We start from the raw sequence: 18,295 nt of genomic DNA on the forward strand, positions 1-18,295 counted from the left end.
CCCAACAGGCACCTCCCAGGCAGCAGCCACCACTGAACACACCCTGGACGCCTCACCTGAGACCTCCACGGAGCCCTCCACCACACTTCTGACCTCCACGGCAGCAGTCACCACCTCGCCACACGCCCTCACCACCACGGCTAGCACCACGCAAGTGACAACACCAGCTGCAGAGGCGACCTCCGCAGAGTCCTTCACGGCACTGCCCACCACCTCGCCACACACCCTCACCACCACGGCTAGCACCACGCAAGTGACAACACCAGCTGCAGAGGCGACCTCCGCAGAGTCCTCCACGCCACTGCCCACCACCACGGTGGGCACCTCCACGGATTCCTCCAGCACCACTGTGCAGACCTCCAGCACTGTCTCCAACACAGAACTCACCTCCCCGGGGGCCTCCACCTCTCCCGACACCTCTCCTGCTCTCTCCTCCACCCCAACAGGCACCTCCCAGGCAGCAGCCACCACTGAACACACCCTGGACACCTCCACTTCACAAGTCACCTCCACACCACAACCCACCACCTCACCTGAGACCTCCACGGAGCCCTCCACCACACTTCTGACCTCCACGGCACTGCCCACCACCTCGCCACACGCCCTCACCACCACGGCTAGCACCACGCAAGTGACAACACCAGCTGCAGAGGCGACCTCCGCAGAGTCCTCCACGCCACTGCCCACCACCACGGTGGGCACCTCCACGGATTCCTCCAGCACCACTGTGCAGACCTCCAGCACTGTCTCCAACACAGAACTCACCTCCCCGGGGGCCTCCACCTCTCCCGACACCTCTCCTGCTCTCTCCTCCACCCCAACAGGCACCTCCCAGGCAGCAGCCACCACTGAACACACCCTGGACACCTCCACTTCACAAGTCACCTCCACACCACAACCCACCACCTCACCTGAGACCTCCACGGAGCCCTCCACCACACTTCTGACCTCCACGGCACTGCCCACCACCTCGCCACACGCCCTCACCACCACGGCTAGCACCACGCAAGTGACAACACCAGCTGCAGAGGCGACCTCCGCAGAGTCCTTCACGGCACTGCCCACCACCTCGCCACACGCCCTCACCACCACGGCTAGCACCACGCAAGTGACAACACCAGCTGCAGAGGCGACCTCCGCAGAGTCCTCCACGCCACTGCCCACCACCACGGTGGGCACCTCCACGGATTCCTCCAGCACCACTGTGCAGACCTCCAGCACTGTCTCCAACACAGAACTCACCTCCCCGGGGGCCTCCACCTCTCCCGACACCTCTCCTGCTCTCTCCTCCACCCCAACAGGCACCTCCCAGGCAGCAGCCACCACTGAACACACCCTGGACACCTCCACTTCACAAGTCACCTCCACACCACAACCCACCACCTCACCTGAGACCTCCACGGAGCCCTCCACCACACTTCTGACCTCCACGGCAGCAGTCACCACCTCGCCACACGCCCTCACCACCACGGCTAGCACCACGCAAGTGACAACACCAGCTGCAGAGGCGACCTCCGCAGAGTCCTCCACGCCACTGCCCACCACCTCGCCACACACCCTCACCACCACGGCTAGCACCACGCAAGTGACAACACCAGCTGCAGAGGCGACCTCCGCAGAGTCCTCCACGCCACTGCCCACCACCACGGTGGGCACCTCCACGGATTCCTCCAGCACCACTGTGCAGACCTCCAGCACTGTCTCCAACACAGAACTCACCTCCCCGGGGGCCTCCACCTCTCCCGACACCTCTCCTGCTCTCTCCTCCACCCCAACAGGCACCTCCCAGGCAGGCATCGTAACCGAACATATCACTGACACCTCCACTTCGCAAGTCTGCTCCACACCACAACCCACCACCTCACCTGAGACCTCCACGGAGCCCTCCACCACACTTCTGACCACTACCGCAGCATCCACCACCTTGGCAGATATCCTGACCACCACGGCTAGCACCACGCAAGTGACAACACCAGCTGCAGATTCAAGCTCAGCAGATACCTCCACTGCATTCTCTTCCACTACTGAATGGACCTCCACAGCAGCCTCTAGCACTGATGTGATAACCACTGCAACCTCCTCTGACTCTGAAACAGCTTCCACAGCTTTCACCACCCCAGAAGCAACCTCTAGTGTTGATGGCACCCTGGTAGAAACTTCAACAGCAATTTCGGCCAGTGATGACGTCTCCAGTGCTTTCTCCACCACCTCAGCAGTGATTTCCACTGTAAATTACACTACAGAGAGTGCCTCTACCACTCTAATGAGCTCCACAACAGCTTCTACCACTGAAGTTACTTCCACAGCCATCATTCCTCCTGGTAAATCCTCATTACTCACCCGTTTCCCCCCCAGCCCTCAGCCCAGACATTTTCCGGAGCTATCTCCCCATGGTCCTTGTCCCTTATTGACCCCTAACCTTACTTTCTCCTAGTTATCTGCTGGAATGGAGGCACCTATGATGGCATCAAGTGCATCTGCACCGCCTACTTCTATGGCCCTGTGTGCGAGTTCTCCACCGATTACATCGACACCAGCCTCCGTAAGTCTAACCTCCCTTCCCTCCGTCATCAGTGCCTCTGGAGGACTGGGCCTGTGCACTGAGCACCCCCTCCCCTCCTGGGGTCTTTAGCTTACCCAGGGACGATTGTGATGGAGTCAGAGCTGGTGTTGACTGTCACCAACTTCAACTACACGGAAGAGCTGAACAACACCCTCTCAGAGGCCTATCGCAAGTTCGAGGAGCATTTCCGAACAGAGGTGAGGCTGGGGGGGGTAAAGAGGCCAGGCCATCTCCCCAAAGCAGGGCTGGCCCAGCACCTCACACACTCCCCTCCTTGTTTTTGTAGATAAAAAAGATCTATGGGCACATCCCCGGCTACGAGGGCGTAAGGATCATCCGTCTCAGGTAAGGGCTGGAGGTTCCCTGGGAGGCAGGGAACCCAGGTGTCCAGTGACCTCCCTGTTCAACCCCCCCCCCCCCAACCCCTCCCCTCAGGCCTGGCAGTGTCGTGGTGGAACATGAGGTCATCTTCACCGCCCTGGTGAGCAACAACACGGTAGAGCACTTCCAGGAGGTGACAGAGAGGTTGGTGCAGATGCTGCGGGACACAGAGGCCAACCAGGGTGCCTGCCAGCACAACACATGTGAGTGTCCTTGCGTGTACCCCCCCCGCCCCCCACCCCAACACCTGGGTCCATCCCTGTATGTGGCACTACTGGTTTGGCCCAGGGAAGCCTCCCGGGTGCAATGACACCTTGGGGAGGGTCTCTGAATCCCTCTCTCTCCCTGCCTGCAGCCATCCTCTGCCTCAGTGTCTCCCCCAACCCTGTCCTCAAGAACATGACGGAGACCTCGTCCCTAGAAGGTGAGTGAAGGTGAGGGGCTGGGGGGGCCTTTAAGTGCACCATACCCCCCTTCTTTAAACCCCACGAGTTGGCTACATATCCTACCCATCCCCTATATATCCCACCATCCTCTCCATAACCCATCAGCTTCCTATATAACCCAGCAGCCCCCCTGCCCACCCTACCAGACCCCTACGTACCCTACCAGTCCTCTACAAACCCCACCAGCCCCCTATGGAACCCACCAATCCTCTGTGAACCCTACCAGACCCCTACATAACCCACCAGTTGCCTATCAACCTCATGCACCCCCCCCGCCCACAAACCACATCAGCCCCCCCATAAACCCTACCAGTCCTCTACGTAACCCACCAGTTCCCTGCCCAAATCCCACCAGCCCTGGGGTGCCCCCAGCCTTCCCTAACCCCGTGTTCCCCTTGGTAGAGATCTGCTGGCAGCGAGCACCCAACGAGTACCGGGACTTCTACTACCCGCTGACCGTAGATGGCTTCATCCGCTGCATCACTGCCTGCACGCCCAACACACCTAACACCACGAACTGCCACCATGGCCAGTGCCACGTCACCCGGGCTGGTCCCCAGTGCTTGTGAGTGCCCCGGTCCCAGCAGTGCCCACGGCACCGGGGTGGGGGGGGTGATGGGACTGGTGAGGAGTGGGTCCCCAGGCTCTCTGCTCTAGTCCCTTGCCAGCCTTGGGGCTGGGGCAAGGAGCAGACAGGCTTGATCCACCTCCTCTCTCTGCCCCACAGCTGCCAGGATGAGTCCATGTACTGGTATACGGGCACGAACTGCTCCCAGCGTGTCAACAAGCTGGGCATGGGGCTGGGGCTGGCAGCCACGGTCCTGCTCATCGTCTGCATTGTGCTCACTGTGCTGTTGGTCAGGGGCCGTCGGAGGAAGTACAATGTCAGGTAAGGAGAGCCCAGAGGAATGGGTTCCTGGGGAGGGGAGCCTCATGGCTTTCAGCAGGAATGCAGTCCTGAAGCCTGGGGGTTTTTTTGGGGGGGGCGGGGAGAGAGGGGAGTGCATCTGGGTCAGAGCAGGGCTGGCAACCAGACACCCGGACTCCAGGTTTGGGGGCTGGCCCCTTCTTTCTGCTGGCTCTCATCCCTCTAAGACAGCTTCTTGATGCCCCCACAGTGAAGCTCACTCTGATGTCAGAGACAGCTGGTACGAGGAGGACAGCGTCACCTGGTACTCATCTGATGGCTTAATGTACCAAAACCAGGGAGCCACCAACTTCACAGGTGAGCTCTAGCCCCAGCAGGCCCACATTGCCCTTGGCAGCAGTGAACAGACTGGTTCAGCTGGTCTCTTCCAGCTGGGAGAAGCCTGGGGCTGAATCCAGCCCTGAGCCTGGTTCAGGCTGGCATAAGGCGGTGACTGGGGCATGCCCCAGTGATAACGATGGGTGTCCCTTCCTTGAACCTCCCTGCTTGGAAACCCGGGCCTTTCCACTAACCCTGATACCTTCTGCCCTCTCCCCACAGGAGGTGACACATGTCGTAGCTTCCAGCCCTCACTGGATATGGTGGATACCTCTGTCCCGGTACGTGTCCCTTCTCCATTGGGAGCACCCACTCCCCCTTTCCTGGCCTGAGGACCCACGTGTCTGGAGAAGAGAGTGGGGGGGGGGGGTGGCGCCCTGCACAGGGAGGCTACATGTGCCTCCTTGTCACCCCCTCATGCTCCCTTTTCTCACCTTCTGCAGACGCACATCATGAGACCGACGCTTGTGACCAAGCTGTGATCCCGCCCCGGGACTTCGGTCCCACTCATAACCTTGGCCATTCCAGCCACAAACCTGCACGCGAGGAAGGCCAAGGGGCTAGGAAAAACTCAGCTGGCACCATCTGGAGAGAGAGAGACCTTCTCAGGGGCTGCGGATGGCCCTAACTTCCCCAGGACAGGTTCCTCCAGGTGGTCCTGGCCTCTCCAAGGGTCTCCCTCAGAGAAGGAGGAAGGGACAGCTCTTCCCCCACTGCTGGAGCTCTGGGGACCCCGGGGGAGACCCCAGTCCCCCGGGGGTGACATAAATCCATCTGCAGAGGCTGGACCACCAGTGGCCAGCCAAGGAAGAAGGGATGGATCCTGCCGACTGGTGCCTTAGCATGCGGGACATGCTGAGAGCCAGGAGGCCACATGGGTGTGAGACAGGTGTTTCCCTGGTATTTATTATTTATTTGGATGCCAAACCTGCTGCTCTGGCCACGTGCTGCCAGCCATTCCCTCCCTTCCTTGTTCATGTGAATAGTTTACAGGCATACTAAAACTATTGAGTGTTGTGTGTCTACAACTTCTTGTTGTTACTAGGCTGATAAGCATGGAAGAGAACCATGGGTTGAGGCCAACAGAGAAAAAAAAGTGGAAATCAGAGGGGCTGAGCTCTTCGGAGCAGGATGAGGCCTCACAGCAGTGGAGAAAAGCACTTTAAGTAGGGGACGGACTGTGACAAGCAGACAGAGGGTCTCTGCAGGGACTGCGAGGCTAGGGGGACTGCATCCCCTGGGCTCTGCTGTCAATCAATCGCCTTTTCACATGGGTATTGCATGCCCAATAAAATTATTACTATTGCACTTGTAATGGTTGTTTGCTTTTATTACTTTGTTCTCACGTTGGCACCCAGGGAAATGCTTGCCACGGCTTATCACAACCTTTGTAGCCAGTAGTTAACCAGCTTTGGCACGGCCGCCTTTTCAAGGAAACTACCCATGTGCCTGGCCAAGACAGATGTCAGCTGCTCTCCCAATGGTGCACAGTGATGGCCGACACTGACTGCTGTGACTGAGTTCAATGCAAAACTCACCAGATAAGACACCCGCATCGGCACCAGTCCCCTGCCCAGAGGGACCCCATCCAGGCTCGGGGTGGAGGGCGTAGACTAGCACCTCTCAGTTCAGAGAAGTCCTCAGGGACCCTGGATTAAGGCACAGCCCCAGGAGCATGTTGCAACTGGGACATACTGGGGAGCACTGGGAAGTAAAGGCACACTCCTGGGAGCATGTTACACCTGGGACACATTGGAATGCACCGCAGAGTAGTGGGAGGTACTGAGACACACCGGGGGCATGTTACATCCAGGACACACTAGGATGTTCTGGGGGGGCACTGGGAAGTTCCATGATATGCCAGGGAGCATGTTGCACCCAGGATGCACTGGGGGGCACTGGGAAGTAACGGGACCTGCCAGGGAGCACGCTACACTCAGGACACACCAGGATGCACTCCGGGGCACTGGGAAGCACATTGCACCCAAGACCAGGATGCACTAGGAAGTACTGGCACACTCCGGGGAGCACGTTGCACACAGGACACACCAGGATGCACTGGGGAGCGCTGGGAAGTATCAGGACACTCTGGAGAGCACGTCAGTCCCAGGACACCCCAGAATGCTCTGGGAAGTGCTAGGAAATCCCAGGACACACCAGGGCACGCTTTGCACCCAGGACACCCTGGCATGCGCTGGGGGGCACCGGGACATACGCTGAACCTGGGTCACACTGGGAATGCTCTGGGAAGCACCGGGACACGTGTTGCACCCGGAACAGCCCGGGATGCCCTTGGGAAGCACCGGGACACACGCTGAACCTGGGTCACACTGGGAATGCTCTGGGAAGCACCGGGACACGTGTTGCACCCGGAACAGCCCGGGATGCCCTTGGGAAGCACCGGGACACACGCTGGACCTGGGTCACACTGGGAATGCTCTGGGAAGCACCGGGACACACGTTGCACCTGGAACAGCCCGGGATGCCCTTGGGAAGCACCGGGACACACGCTGGACCTGGGTCACACTGGGAATGCTCTGGGAAGCACCGGGACACACGTTGCACCCGGAACAGCCCGGGATGCCCTTGGGAAGCACCGGGACACACGCTGGACCTGGGTCACACTGGGAATGCTCTGGGAAGCACCGGGACACGTGTTGCACCCGGAACAGCCCGGGATGCCCTTGGGAAGCACCGGGACACACGCTGAACCTGGGTCACACTGGGAATGCTCTGGGAAGCACCGGGACACGTGTTGCACCTGGAACAGCCCGGGATGCCCTTGGGAAGCACCGGGACACACGCTGAACCTGGGTCACACTGGGAATGCTCTGGGAAGCACCGGGACACACGTTGCACCCGGAACAGCCCGGGATGCCCTTGGGAAGCACCGGGACACACGCTGGACCTGGGTCACACTGGGAATGCTCTGGGAAGCACCGGGACACGTGTTGCACCCGGAACAGCCCGGGATGCCCTTGGGAAGCACCGGGACACACGCTGGCCCCGGGACACACCAGGAGGCCCCCGGGTGGTGTCTCCAGCACCGTGGACAGCTCCTCACCGCCCCGGGCACCGACACCGGCACCGGCGGGGGGGAAGGGGACGGGGGACGGGGGTTGGGGGCCCGGGGAGGGCACCCACAAGGGGCCGGGGATGGCAGCTGCTGGTATCCGGGACAGCACCCACAGGGGCATGCGAGTGGCTCCCGTGGGGCGGGGTGGCCCTGGGGAGGCACCCACTGTGGCTGGGGGACCCCTGGGAAAAGCACCCACGGGAGTTCCGGGGGTGGGGGAGCCCCTGAGGAGAGTAGCCAGGGGGGTTTGGGGAGGGAGGGGGAGAGCCCTAGGAAGGGCACCCACGGGAGGCCAGGGATGATATCCGTGGTTACCCGGGAGGGAGGTTCCCAGGGAAGGCACCCAAGGAGGGGCTCAGGACTGTGGAGGGACCCTGAGGAGGACACCCACAGGGTGCCAGGGATGGGGGATACCGGGAATGGCACCTACAGGAATCCAGGGATAGGGAGTCTGGGCTTGACACTTACTAGGGACAGAGAGCCCTGGAAATGACACCCATGGGAGCCCAAGGATGGGGGTTCCTGGGGATGACACCCGTGGGTGCTTGGGGATAGGCGGCCCTGCAGATGGTATCCATGGGAACCCGGGGAGGACCCCCAGATGTGTCTGTGAATGGGGGGGTCCTGGGGACAGTCCTCACAGGTGCCCAAGGACAGAGGGCCCCAGGGACAGCACCCAGGCATGGAGGACTTCTGGGATGTCACTCACAGGTGCCTGGGGATGGAGGGTCACAAAGACAGAGGGCTCCAGGGATGACACCGGCAGGTGTTTTGGGAGAGAGGACCCAGGGGACAGAGGGCCCTGGGGTGCTTGGGGACAGACAACCCCCAGGGATGACACCCGCGGATGCCCAGACATGGAGGGCAGGGCTAGAGGGCCTTTTTATCCCTGGGTAGGTGGTGAGGAGAGATGGACAAGAGCCTGGCACTGCATTGCCCCAGCCCAGACTGACTCCAGCCAGCCGAGGTGATTCAGGCAGAAACAGGCCCCTGCCCTCCTCTTCCTCTCCCTGGAAACAGTGCAGATTTGGGGGGCCGCGCCCCAAGGTAGGGCAGGACAAATGGGCTGTGGGTGGCAGTGACGGAGGGGGACCATCCTGTCTCTCCCTAAGCTTATCAGGGTGCTGAGAAATGCCACTCCCTCCCTCTCTTGTCTCTGGTGATAGGCGTTGGACCCAGGCTCATTGTGGCCGGTCCAGCCTCCTGGGAAATGTGGCACAACCTGCGGACGTCCAGTCCCTTCACACCCTTTCTGTTCGTGGGCATCGATAAAAATTACTCAGTGCTTATTTACCAACGTGGCCCTGCCCTGATTTTGAAGACCTCACCAGCCTGGGTGTTGCGGGACACAAAGTCACTGGCACCAGGTCCCTCCTGCTCAGTCCTTGTGCTGCTCCTCCGCAGCGCACGGTGCTCCTCTGGGCTCTGCTGACAGATGAAGATGAAGCTGGGCTGCTGCTTCTTCACCATCCTCTTCTTTGTCCCCTTGAAGGCTACCTCAGGTGAGTGAAGCACAAGAGCCAGAGAGATCTCCATCCTGTGAGCACAGAGACATCATCTTACCCTTCCCATTACCTCTTTCTCCACACATACAACCCACTGGAGGGGTTTTGGTCCTTTCTGGGCTTCCTAGTCTCCCTCAAAATCCTCCCCAGAGAGCTTAGACTTCCTGGCTTCCTCTGAGGACAAAATCTGGGCCAATATCGGGGTTAATCCCAGTCCAGGGTGCCCATGAGGGGGTCTCGTGCCCTGTTTCCCACCATGTGGGTGTCCCATCTGCCCTCCAAGCAAGGAGCAACCTCTCCCATCTCCTTGTGTCCGTTCCCCTTTCTCCTTCCCTGGTAAGGTCTGGCCAGAGGATTTGTGCCTTGGGCCTGTGTCTAGAGACAGCTCTTGCAGAGGACTCCTGCAGTGGGGCCCCCCAGCTCCCTCTGCCTCTGACCCAGACTCCTGGGTCCCTTCCTGAGCCCTGTGAATGGGGTGGGGGGGGGGAGGGAGCTTTGCAGTAAGAGCGGGCTGAGGAGTGAGTTGACTCTATTGAATTTGGGTGGGAGCGAAGCCATTCAGGAGCCTGGACTCCTGGGTTCCTCCTGCAGCTCGGGGCAGGGATTCAGGGCTCAATCTGAATCTGGGGTCTGCTGTCTTCCAGCCTCCTGCGAGAATGGTGGCACAGCCGTGGGGGAAGGATGCGCTTGTCCCCCCGGCTTCAACGGCACCCGCTGCGAAATCCAGGATTCCTCCAAAGCCTGCCAGAATGGAGGCACTGCCGTTGGGACGAAGTGCTACTGCCCGCCGGGGTTCAAGGGAGCCTTGTGCCAACTCCCTGATGAAGCCAGTGCCTGCCAGAACGGGGCCACGGCTTTTGGGATGGAGTGTGTGTGCCCCCTGGGCTACTGGGGACCCCTCTGCCAGTACAAGGAGCAGCCCAGCTCCTGTCTGAATGGTGGCACGCTCCTGGGAACAGGGTGCCGGTGCCCCCCGACTTTCTGGGGACCCCGCTGTGAGTGCAAGTACCCAGACAGCCCCCTGACGCCCACTGTGCCTGGGAGCCAGAATGTCACCACCAGGAAAAATATCTCCAGCCCCGTAAGCGACACAACTCTCAGCCCACCACTGAACACGTCTGAGACCAACAGCACCATGCCCACCTCAGAAAGAAGCCCAGCCAACACCATGGGGCAGCTCACGGTGTCCCCCACGAATGCCTCTGCTAGCGAAATGACAGCTCAGCCCTACAGGACCAGCACAGCCCCCACAGCCTCTGGAAACACCACCGTGACGTGTTCTGGAAACTGCACAACGCCGGGTGGCACCCACAATGACACGGTAGAGGTGCCCCAGCACCCTCCGAACAGCACACACCTCATCACGACAGTGAGCCCTGTCTCTAAGCTCACTCACACGACAGAGATGCCCCAGCATCCCCCGAATGGCACACACCCTATCGTGACGGCAAGACCCGTCTCTGAGCCCAATGCCACAGTGAATGTGTCTTGGGCCACTCCAACAGGGGCATCAGCTGGTAATGCCAGTGTCTCAGCAGTGACCATCCCGCCTCCCAACATCACGACGACACCCATGTTGTTCAGGAGCACCACCAGCCAGCCCCTCAGCAGCCTTTGCCCTTACCTCCCACCTTGGCATCTGAACGGGTCCAGCCCCACACCCGGTGGGTCCCTGGGACAGGAACTGGGATGGGGTCTCCTTTCCAGGGCTGGGAGAGACATGAGGTCTCCTGGGTTAGAAGATAAAGGGGACGTAGGAAGGGAAGCAAGGACACAGGACACCTGGGTCCTCTGCCCTGCTCGAGATGGGCTGGTTTGGAGCCTGAGGGCCAGGACACCTGGTTCTCCTCACTGACCCTCAAACTTTTCCATGTCACATCTCTTCCAGTTGTTTGCCACAACGGTGGTGTCGCCAACTTAACCAAGTGCCTCTGCCTGCCCGGCTTCTCCGGTCCGTCTTGTGAGACTGTGGACGACACCGACCGGTGCCACAATGGCAGCACAGCTGTGGGCAATAGGTGCATCTGCCCGCCAGGGCTGTCCGGGCCTCGCTGCGACACCTACGACAACACCACGGCCTGCCAGAATGGGGCCACAGCCGTGGGCACTGAATGCTACTGCCCCAGTGGTTACTACGGCCCCCGGTGTGAGTTCTACAACGCAAGCACCACTGAGATCCCAGTCACCCACCCCAGTACCACCAGGCCTAAGTCCACCCCCAAGGCCCCCGTTGCTACTAGCAAGAGCACCGTTTCAACCAGGAGCACCACCACCTCCAGAACAACACCTAAGCCAACTACTAAGAGCACAACTACTGCGAAGACCACCACCACCACCACCACCACCACACCGGTTCCTACCACCGCAGGTTGGTGAGGGTGTGCAAGGTCCCAGGCTGGGTTTGAATCCTGCTAGCATGGAGGCTTCGCTTGCAAAGGTCCCCCGTTTCCCTGCCTGGGAGAGGCAGGTGTCTGTGAACAGGGTGTCTGGGCTCCCAAAGGGACTTGCACCTCTGCAGCCCTGCTAAGAAGTCATGGAAACTCTCTTTCAAGGCAGCATTTGCCCCCACCCAAGAGGGATGCACCAGGAAACTGGCCAGGACCTGGTGTTGTCTTTCTCCTTGTCCCTGCCTTGTGTCCCCCCCGCAAAAAAAAACAAACTGGGGGCTGCATTGCTGGTGCATTGAATTGTGTGGATCTGGGAGGGGATCTGAGGTGCCAGATGTCATGGGATGGAAGGGAAAAGGGTGCAGATCCACAAATCCTTCTGCATTTCTCCTTGCAGATCCCTGCCAAAATGGGGGTCTCTGGACAGGGACAGTTTGTCTCTGCCCCCCCAACATTGACGGATCCCACTGCCAGTTTGCAGCATCGACCATCAACATCACAGCAGGTAAGCAATATCCCTCTGTCCCCTTCTGGGATCCCCAGGGTGGAGACATGCCCGTGGGATGCCCCAGGGGTACCGTGCTCCAAGGTCTCACGGGCATTCTTCCTTCCCACGAAGAGCTGGGCCCCTCCGTGACGATGATGGCGCGTGTCACCAACCGAGTCTTCTCTGAAGCTATGGGGAATTCCTCATCTGCAGCCTATCGCAGCTTCGCTGAAGAGTTTGGACAGACGGTGAGTCCCTCCCAGGCCATGACAGTGCTGCCCCATGGGAGATAGGGAGGTGGGGGAACCCAGGGCCACCCTACAGGGTAATTCTGCATTGAAGGTCACCCATCTTCCCCTCTTCTCCCCAGATCGACCAGATGTACCAGAATGTCTCTGGCTACCGTGGTGCCAGGATTCTGAACCTCACGTGAGCGAATGGCCTGCCCCATACCTGTCCCCATCTTGCCTTCCACAGCCCCTGACAGATGGGCTGTGCAAGGAGCTCCATGCCCCAGCAGGACACTTTTGCTCCCCACAGAAAAGGCAGCGTTGTAGTGAACTACAAAGTCTTCCTGCACCCACCGACTGAAGCCAACCCCAACATCAGCCTCGACCATAAGTCCCAGGAGCTGTTGGAGATGATGAAGTCCAGGGCTCAGCCCCAGGACTGCAGCCACACGGCAAGTAGGTGCCTGGGCAGGGCTGAGTGCATCCTGGGGGTAGCAGGGAGGGTAGCAATTGCAACAGCTGCAGCAGATCTGCAATTAGGGTTAGACTCTATCCCTGACCCTACCCCTCTCCATCTCCATGCACGGTGGGGGCCTCCAGTGAAGTCTTACTCTTTCCTCTTCCAGAAGAGCTCTGTTTCAGTGCTTCCTCATCCAAAGTCACCCTCACTGAGACGGCAAAGCTCAACGCAACGGGTAAGCATGGCGCAGCCTGCAGACGCCGTGGGGAGTGGGTGACCTGAGGCTGGGACTTCTTCTGATGTTGACTCTCCTCTCCAGAGCTCTGTAAAAAGTACACGCCAGCCAACTTCAGCCAGTTTTACTACCCCTACTGGACACGGCACAGTCTCCTCTGCGTCACCAACTGCACCCTCAATGTCCCCGGCACCATCAACTGCAACAGCGGGCTCTGCCGGGTGACGCTGGAGGGACCTCGCTGCTTGTGGGTGGCTCCAGCACTTGCCTTGGCCATAACCTAAACCTAAACCTTGCCCAACCCTAATCTTATCCAAACTCCAGCCTTACCCCTAACCTTAACCCTTATCCAACCCCAGCTTCACCCTAACACTGACCTAACCCCCATCCCAGTCCTAGCCCTAACACCAGCCTTACACCTAACCTTAACCCTTATCCAGACCCTTAAAGCTCAGACCTCCCCCTAACATTGACCCAATCCCCGGCCTAGCCCTGATGCTAACCCTAATCTTAACACCATTCCTGAACCTAACCTTAACCCTAGTCTATTCTCAGTCACAGCACTAACCTCTTAACCCTAACCTGACCCTTAATCCTCATCCGAATCCTGACCCTACTCCTAACACTAACCCCAGACCTGACTCTAACACCAACCTTAGCCCCAAATCTAACCCCAGCCCCAAATCTGACCCTAAACCCAACCCCAAACCTGACTCTAACTCATGGATGTGGGACCAGGACTCCTGGGTTCTCCGCAGCTCTGAGAAGGGCCCTAAGACCCCAGTGCGTCTCTCAGAGGATCCTGATCCCAAATCCTGATCCCAGGCCAGGTCTTGGGGGCCAGGAAAAGGGGCTGGGACCCCTTCACACTCTGCATCTCTCCCACAGCTGCCCGGACATCCCCTGGTACCTGACATCTGGCAACCGCTGCGAGACCCACATCAGCAAACTGGGGCTAGGGCTGGGTGTGGGGCTTGGGCTGGGGCTGACCATCCTGATACTGCTCATCCTTTGCCTCATCCTCACCATCTGCCTGGCCCAAGGGAAGGGAAAATTCGCCAAGGCCAGGTAAAGGGGTTGAGGAAGGGCAGGACTCCGAAGTCCTTCCTGGGGCAGGGAGGGCATCTGGACCTCTGGGTGCCAAAATCAGGGCTGATATCAAAGCTGGCACGACCTCAAAAATATCCTTTTGCCAAAACTTGAGGGCAGCAAGTTTTCAGATGAGGGTGGGAGAGTTAACAGCCCCCGGGGAGAGCTGCCAGCTCCATTGCTAGGATGCTGGAGCCTGCAGACTACCCTCTGCCCCCTTTGCCCCACATGCAAACCCTGGCATCTCACCGGTGTCCTCTTTGCAGCGAGACCGGTGACGACAGCAGCTGGCCAGGCAACAGGAGCAACTCCCATGCAACCGGCATCTATCACGTGAACGGCAGAGGCTCAGCACCTTGGAAAGGTGAGCCCAGAAGACCTCTGTCCCGGGGCAGCTGGGGAAGGCGTCCCGCCCCAGGGCTGGGCGCCTGCTGCAGGGTGCGGTTTGGCTTAAAGGCGAGAAGGGACAAACATCTGGCTATTGGGAAGAAACCTTGGCCCTGTGGAGAGTGATCCCTGCCCTTGACGGGTCCTCACCTGTCGTTCCTCTCTCTTCCACAGCCTCCAACACCCGCAGTGCCTACAAGCCCAATGCAGAGGTCGCAGCCCTCTCCATGCCGGTACGTACCCAGCCGGTGCCCGTGCCGTGAGCTGTCCTGTGGGATGCCTCAAATCTCTATGTCTCACAGCCCTTTCCTTCTTCTTCTTGCAGATGCAGCCGCAGGCAGAAGTTGCAGCGTCCCTGTGATTTCCTCTGAGCCGGGAAGCGGGGATGAAAACTCAGCACCCCCTCAAAACGGGCTGGGGAGTGAGATCGCCACGTGCACAGCTGCAAGAGCAGGGGGAGAGCTGTGGAGGGGGGCTGCCTGGCCCCACGGCGGGGGAATGAGGGTGGAGGGCCGGGGTGGAGAGGTCCAAACACAAGGATTTGACTTCCCTCTTGGCCTACGGACCCCAAAGTGGGGGGAGGGGGGGGCACATGGCTATTGCAGGGCTGGATCCATATGTGACACAAAGAAACTGCAATGATGGCAAATTTCGGCCCCTGAAGAGGGGAGGTGGTGAAGGCCCCCAGCATTGCTCAACATCCTCCGCTTTGGGGGAGATGCAGGTCAATTCAGTACCTCTATGAGAGAGGAGGGGTCTCCCCTGGCCTCCCCCCCCAAGGACCTCTTGCTGGAGAGGACATCCCTGCATCTACCTCACCAGTTCAATGCAGCCAGGGCTCATCCCCGCTCAGATCCTCAGCTGGAGGAGGAGGAACTTTATCCCGCGGAAATTATATTTATTAAAGTATTTATTTCGCCTCCTGAAATAGAATCAAGACAAACGGGCCTGGCGGGGTGGGGAAGAAATCCCAAGGGTAGGGAAAGGGTCTGGAGCACCCTCCTGGGATATGGGGCAAAAGCCCGAGCAGCTGGTCTGGGCCGCATGAAGGGCAGATGCTGCCCTTGGTACAGCCACATCTAGAAAGACCCACCTGCAGGCACCGTCCTTCGCTCCGGCTCTACGAGGATGGGGAAAGCCTGCTCCACCGCCACGGCCACCAGCGTTTGCAAAGCACCTTATTCCCGGGAAACCAGAGCCCTCGCTGCTCCGGGAGGGGAGGAAAATCCATCTGGGGTTGAGGGGAGCAAGGGTTGCCCAGCTCGCACCCTGCTACACCACTCAGCCATCCCACCCAGAAATGCAATAAAATTGTCTTTTCTCCTCCCCCACCTCCCCCGCATTGTTTCCTTGACCCTCCTACGGCCCACGCCAGCTGCTTGGCAGCAGTATCACCGGCGAGGCGCTGCAGAGATTAGGGTGTTTGCTTTTTGGGTGGAAAACAGCCCTTCCCCATCTGTGGGCACACACACAGGGGCTGAGGAAAGCAGGGCAAAGGAAAGGCTGAGGAGGGCGGCAGCCCAGGGCGGCTCAGGAGGGTTACTTGGTATGATTTACGGCCGTTTCCTGGGGCTTTCCCACCCTCTAACTCAGCTGCATGCAAAGATGAGGTTGGAGAGCCCCGGGTGCAGCCGTGTCCACAGCTGTGACGCCCGTGGGACCACCCCCACCAGCAGGATCGAGCTCTCAGCCCAGCTCCCGGCCAAGTTGGGGTCAACGCCGGCTTGCTTTGCCCCATTTTAAAAATTAACCCAGGTGCTTGTGGTGCTCCAGCCATGTGCCTGAAAGCCCTTGATGCTAGGGGCAGGGCTGCTAGAAGGGTGCCCCTGTCGCCATCCGGACACAGCCACGGTGAGCATGGTCCAGCATCTCTTGGGACTTGACTTGGCTGACGCAGCGCCAGGAACTAATCCAGACCTTCACTGGATGGCTGAGTTTTGGCCTGTAGCTGGCTCCAACCGCCACGAACTTGTTCTTTTCCATCTTTTCTTGGGAAAATCTCGTAACTTTGCATTCACCGTTGCGGAGTGGCTCATAAAACAGTGGGCACAATGATGTGAAAGCAGCTTTCTTCTGCTTGCCAAGGGGCAAAGTTCCCTGGTACCTCTTCTCTTTCGCTCAGTCTTCACTGCTCACTTTCACTGTACCAGCGTCCGGTGCGGCTCGCTGCTCTGGGATGCTGCTCCCGTTGCCTACGGACCGGTGATTCGGAAAGATGACTTCCATCCTCCTCTTTCCCTTCCTCCTCCCCTTCACCTCCGGAGGCATAATGAGTGAGTAGGCCCTTGCAACGCATTTTTTCTGGCTGTTTTGGGGGAATGGAGGGGCAAAGCGTTGACTCCCCCCAAGGGATGGGAGGTGCCGTCTCCTTGTGGGTTTCTTTGGGGAGGGCTGTGAAATTGGTCCAGAAATGCTCACGTCCTCCTGGGCTCAGGAGTTTCTCCTCCATGAATCGTTAGTTTTGCACGGTCTCCCCTACTGTGTAAGCCCACCTTCTCTGCTATGGGGCCTGAATCCTGCTGCCTCCATCCCTTAGCCATAAAACCTCCCTCTGAGCTGGCAACCTCACTCCTCTCCACCCAATCCCATCCCATCCATGGGTCCTGCAGGGGCAGATTGAGGGACATCCTAAGGCAAAGAGCTCCTGCTTGGATTTATCTCCTGGGACGGTGACAGCGGTGGGTCACGTTACTCCTCGCGGGGGCCTCCGTGTGGTGGTCCATCCCCACTGCAGGCTGATTTTCCCAGGAAGGGTGACCCATTGCATCTAGTTTGGCGTTTCCTGCAGCCTTGCCTGGCCCACACCACCTGTGAGCCCTCACGCGGTGCGCTGGGGCACGGGTCGCGCCGACACGGCTCGCTGCCTGCATCCGTTTGACCACATGGATGAGGTCTCCCAGGAAGGAGCCCAGTCACATCCCCCCACAACCGACCCATCTAGCCGATGAGCCGATTCCTTCCTCCCCTACCATCACTCGCTCGTTCTGCTCCAGCCTTTTGCATGTTTGTTTATGCCCCATCCTCTCCACAGCACTGCCCGGCTGCCTCCCTGCAGCCTTTCCACCGGCTGAGGCTGTTGCATCGGCCCTTGCCGAGCGCTCGGAGACGGCAATCTGCCCCCTGCCTGCCTCCCCCCCCCACAGCACTCACAGAGGCTGCTGTGCTCGTGAGCCTTTAAATCTCGTTAAGTGCAAGGAAGATGGTGAGCTTATTGCATAAGGGAAGCTAATTTAGGAGAAAGTCAGCACGGCCTCTTCTGGAGAGCTTCAATTAAAAGCAAGCTGGCTGGAGCAGACACGTCTTTTTTAAAAAGCACAGCTTTTGCCTTTTTTTCTTTTTTTTCTAAAGCCAGCATAGCTAAAACCAACTTAAACAGGCTGGGGAAGTTTCCAGGGGGGAATTTCCCCAGCAAAACTTGCTCTGAAGGACTCCTACTCACCACCGAGAAGGCGGTTTCCCCTGTCTCCTTCCTCCCTAAGCTCCCACCGCACCCGATGAGCTGCAGTCCACGGCCGAGCTGGTAATAGAGATAAGAGAGGGGGCAAGGAGTCAATGTTGTCCAACCTTCCCAACCTCCACGCATATTGCCAGCCCCACGCGGCCCAAAACGTGTCTTGGGGCTGCGGTTTTGTACCCGTCACCGTGCCCTTGGACATCGGCAGAGTCATCTCCCAAGCCGTATGCTGTGTTTATCAGTGCTTGTCGCCCACCTGCGGCGGGAGCCATACGGGCACCCGGCTCCTGGGTAGGGCTCCTCCTTATTAGCATGGGGTGGGCATGGCCTTGCTCGTTGCTCGCAGATG

General features: G+C 59.2%; 2 protein-coding genes across 3 annotated transcripts; both read left to right on the forward strand.

Moving 5' to 3' along the window:
• The first annotated feature begins 1,950 nt into the window (after window positions 1-1,950).
• Window positions 1,951-5,937, forward strand: LOC138063904 (mucin-3A-like). Its single transcript, XM_068924031.1, has 11 exons — window positions 1,951-2,321; window positions 2,435-2,542; window positions 2,633-2,760; window positions 2,850-2,908; window positions 2,999-3,147; window positions 3,300-3,368; window positions 3,793-3,955; window positions 4,118-4,279; window positions 4,509-4,615; window positions 4,859-4,917; window positions 5,080-5,937. The coding sequence occupies exons 1-11, from the start codon at window positions 2,264-2,266 to the stop codon at window positions 5,116-5,118; spliced, it is 1,101 nt and encodes a 366-aa protein (XP_068780132.1). The 5' UTR covers window positions 1,951-2,263; the 3' UTR covers window positions 5,119-5,937.
• Window positions 5,938-7,278: 1,341 nt separating this feature from the next.
• LOC138063909 (mucin-3A-like) lies at window positions 7,279-15,009 on the forward strand. Of its 2 annotated transcripts, none has more exons than XM_068924050.1 (13): window positions 7,279-9,214; window positions 9,862-10,881; window positions 11,106-11,585; window positions 12,002-12,109; window positions 12,224-12,339; window positions 12,462-12,520; window positions 12,632-12,777; window positions 12,951-13,016; window positions 13,101-13,263; window positions 13,905-14,084; window positions 14,372-14,469; window positions 14,667-14,725; window positions 14,818-15,009. In XM_068924050.1, exons 1-13 carry the CDS (start codon window positions 9,148-9,150, stop codon window positions 14,851-14,853), a joined length of 2,598 nt encoding a protein of 865 aa, XP_068780151.1. In that variant the 5' UTR covers window positions 7,279-9,147; the 3' UTR covers window positions 14,854-15,009. The 2 variants fall into 2 exon arrangements, with proteins under 2 accessions (XP_068780151.1, XP_068780150.1); XM_068924049.1 differs by having other exon boundaries at window positions 12,948-13,016; window positions 14,818-15,008.
• The last annotated feature ends 3,286 nt before the right edge of the window (window positions 15,010-18,295 follow it).

This window comes from Struthio camelus, chromosome 37 (assembly GCF_040807025.1).
Source record: "Struthio camelus isolate bStrCam1 chromosome 37, bStrCam1.hap1, whole genome shotgun sequence".
Lineage (NCBI taxonomy): Eukaryota > Metazoa > Chordata > Aves > Struthioniformes > Struthionidae > Struthio > Struthio camelus.

What these genes read in the sequence shown, in the direction of transcription:
- LOC138063909 (XM_068924049.1), top strand. Translation starts at nt 9,148, where the DNA reads ATGAAGATGAAGCTGGGCTGCTGCTTCTTCACCATCCTCTTCTTTGTC. An exon ending in ACCGGTTCCTACCACCGCAG is followed by an intron (nt 11,586 to 12,001) that starts GTTGGTGAGGGT and finishes TTCTCCTTGCAG; the next exon opens with ATCCCTGCCAAAATGGGGGT. An exon ending in GGACTGCAGCCACACGGCAA is followed by an intron (nt 12,778 to 12,947) that starts GTAGGTGCCTGG and finishes TTCCTCTTCCAG; the next exon opens with AAGAGCTCTGTTTCAGTGCT.
- LOC138063904 (XM_068924031.1), top strand. Translation starts at nt 2,264, where the DNA reads ATGAGCTCCACAACAGCTTCTACCACTGAAGTTACTTCCACAGCCATC. An exon ending in AGGAGCATTTCCGAACAGAG is followed by an intron (nt 2,761 to 2,849) that starts GTGAGGCTGGGG and finishes TTGTTTTTGTAG; the next exon opens with ATAAAAAAGATCTATGGGCA. An exon ending in CGGGCTGGTCCCCAGTGCTT is followed by an intron (nt 3,956 to 4,117) that starts GTGAGTGCCCCG and finishes TCTGCCCCACAG; the next exon opens with CTGCCAGGATGAGTCCATGT.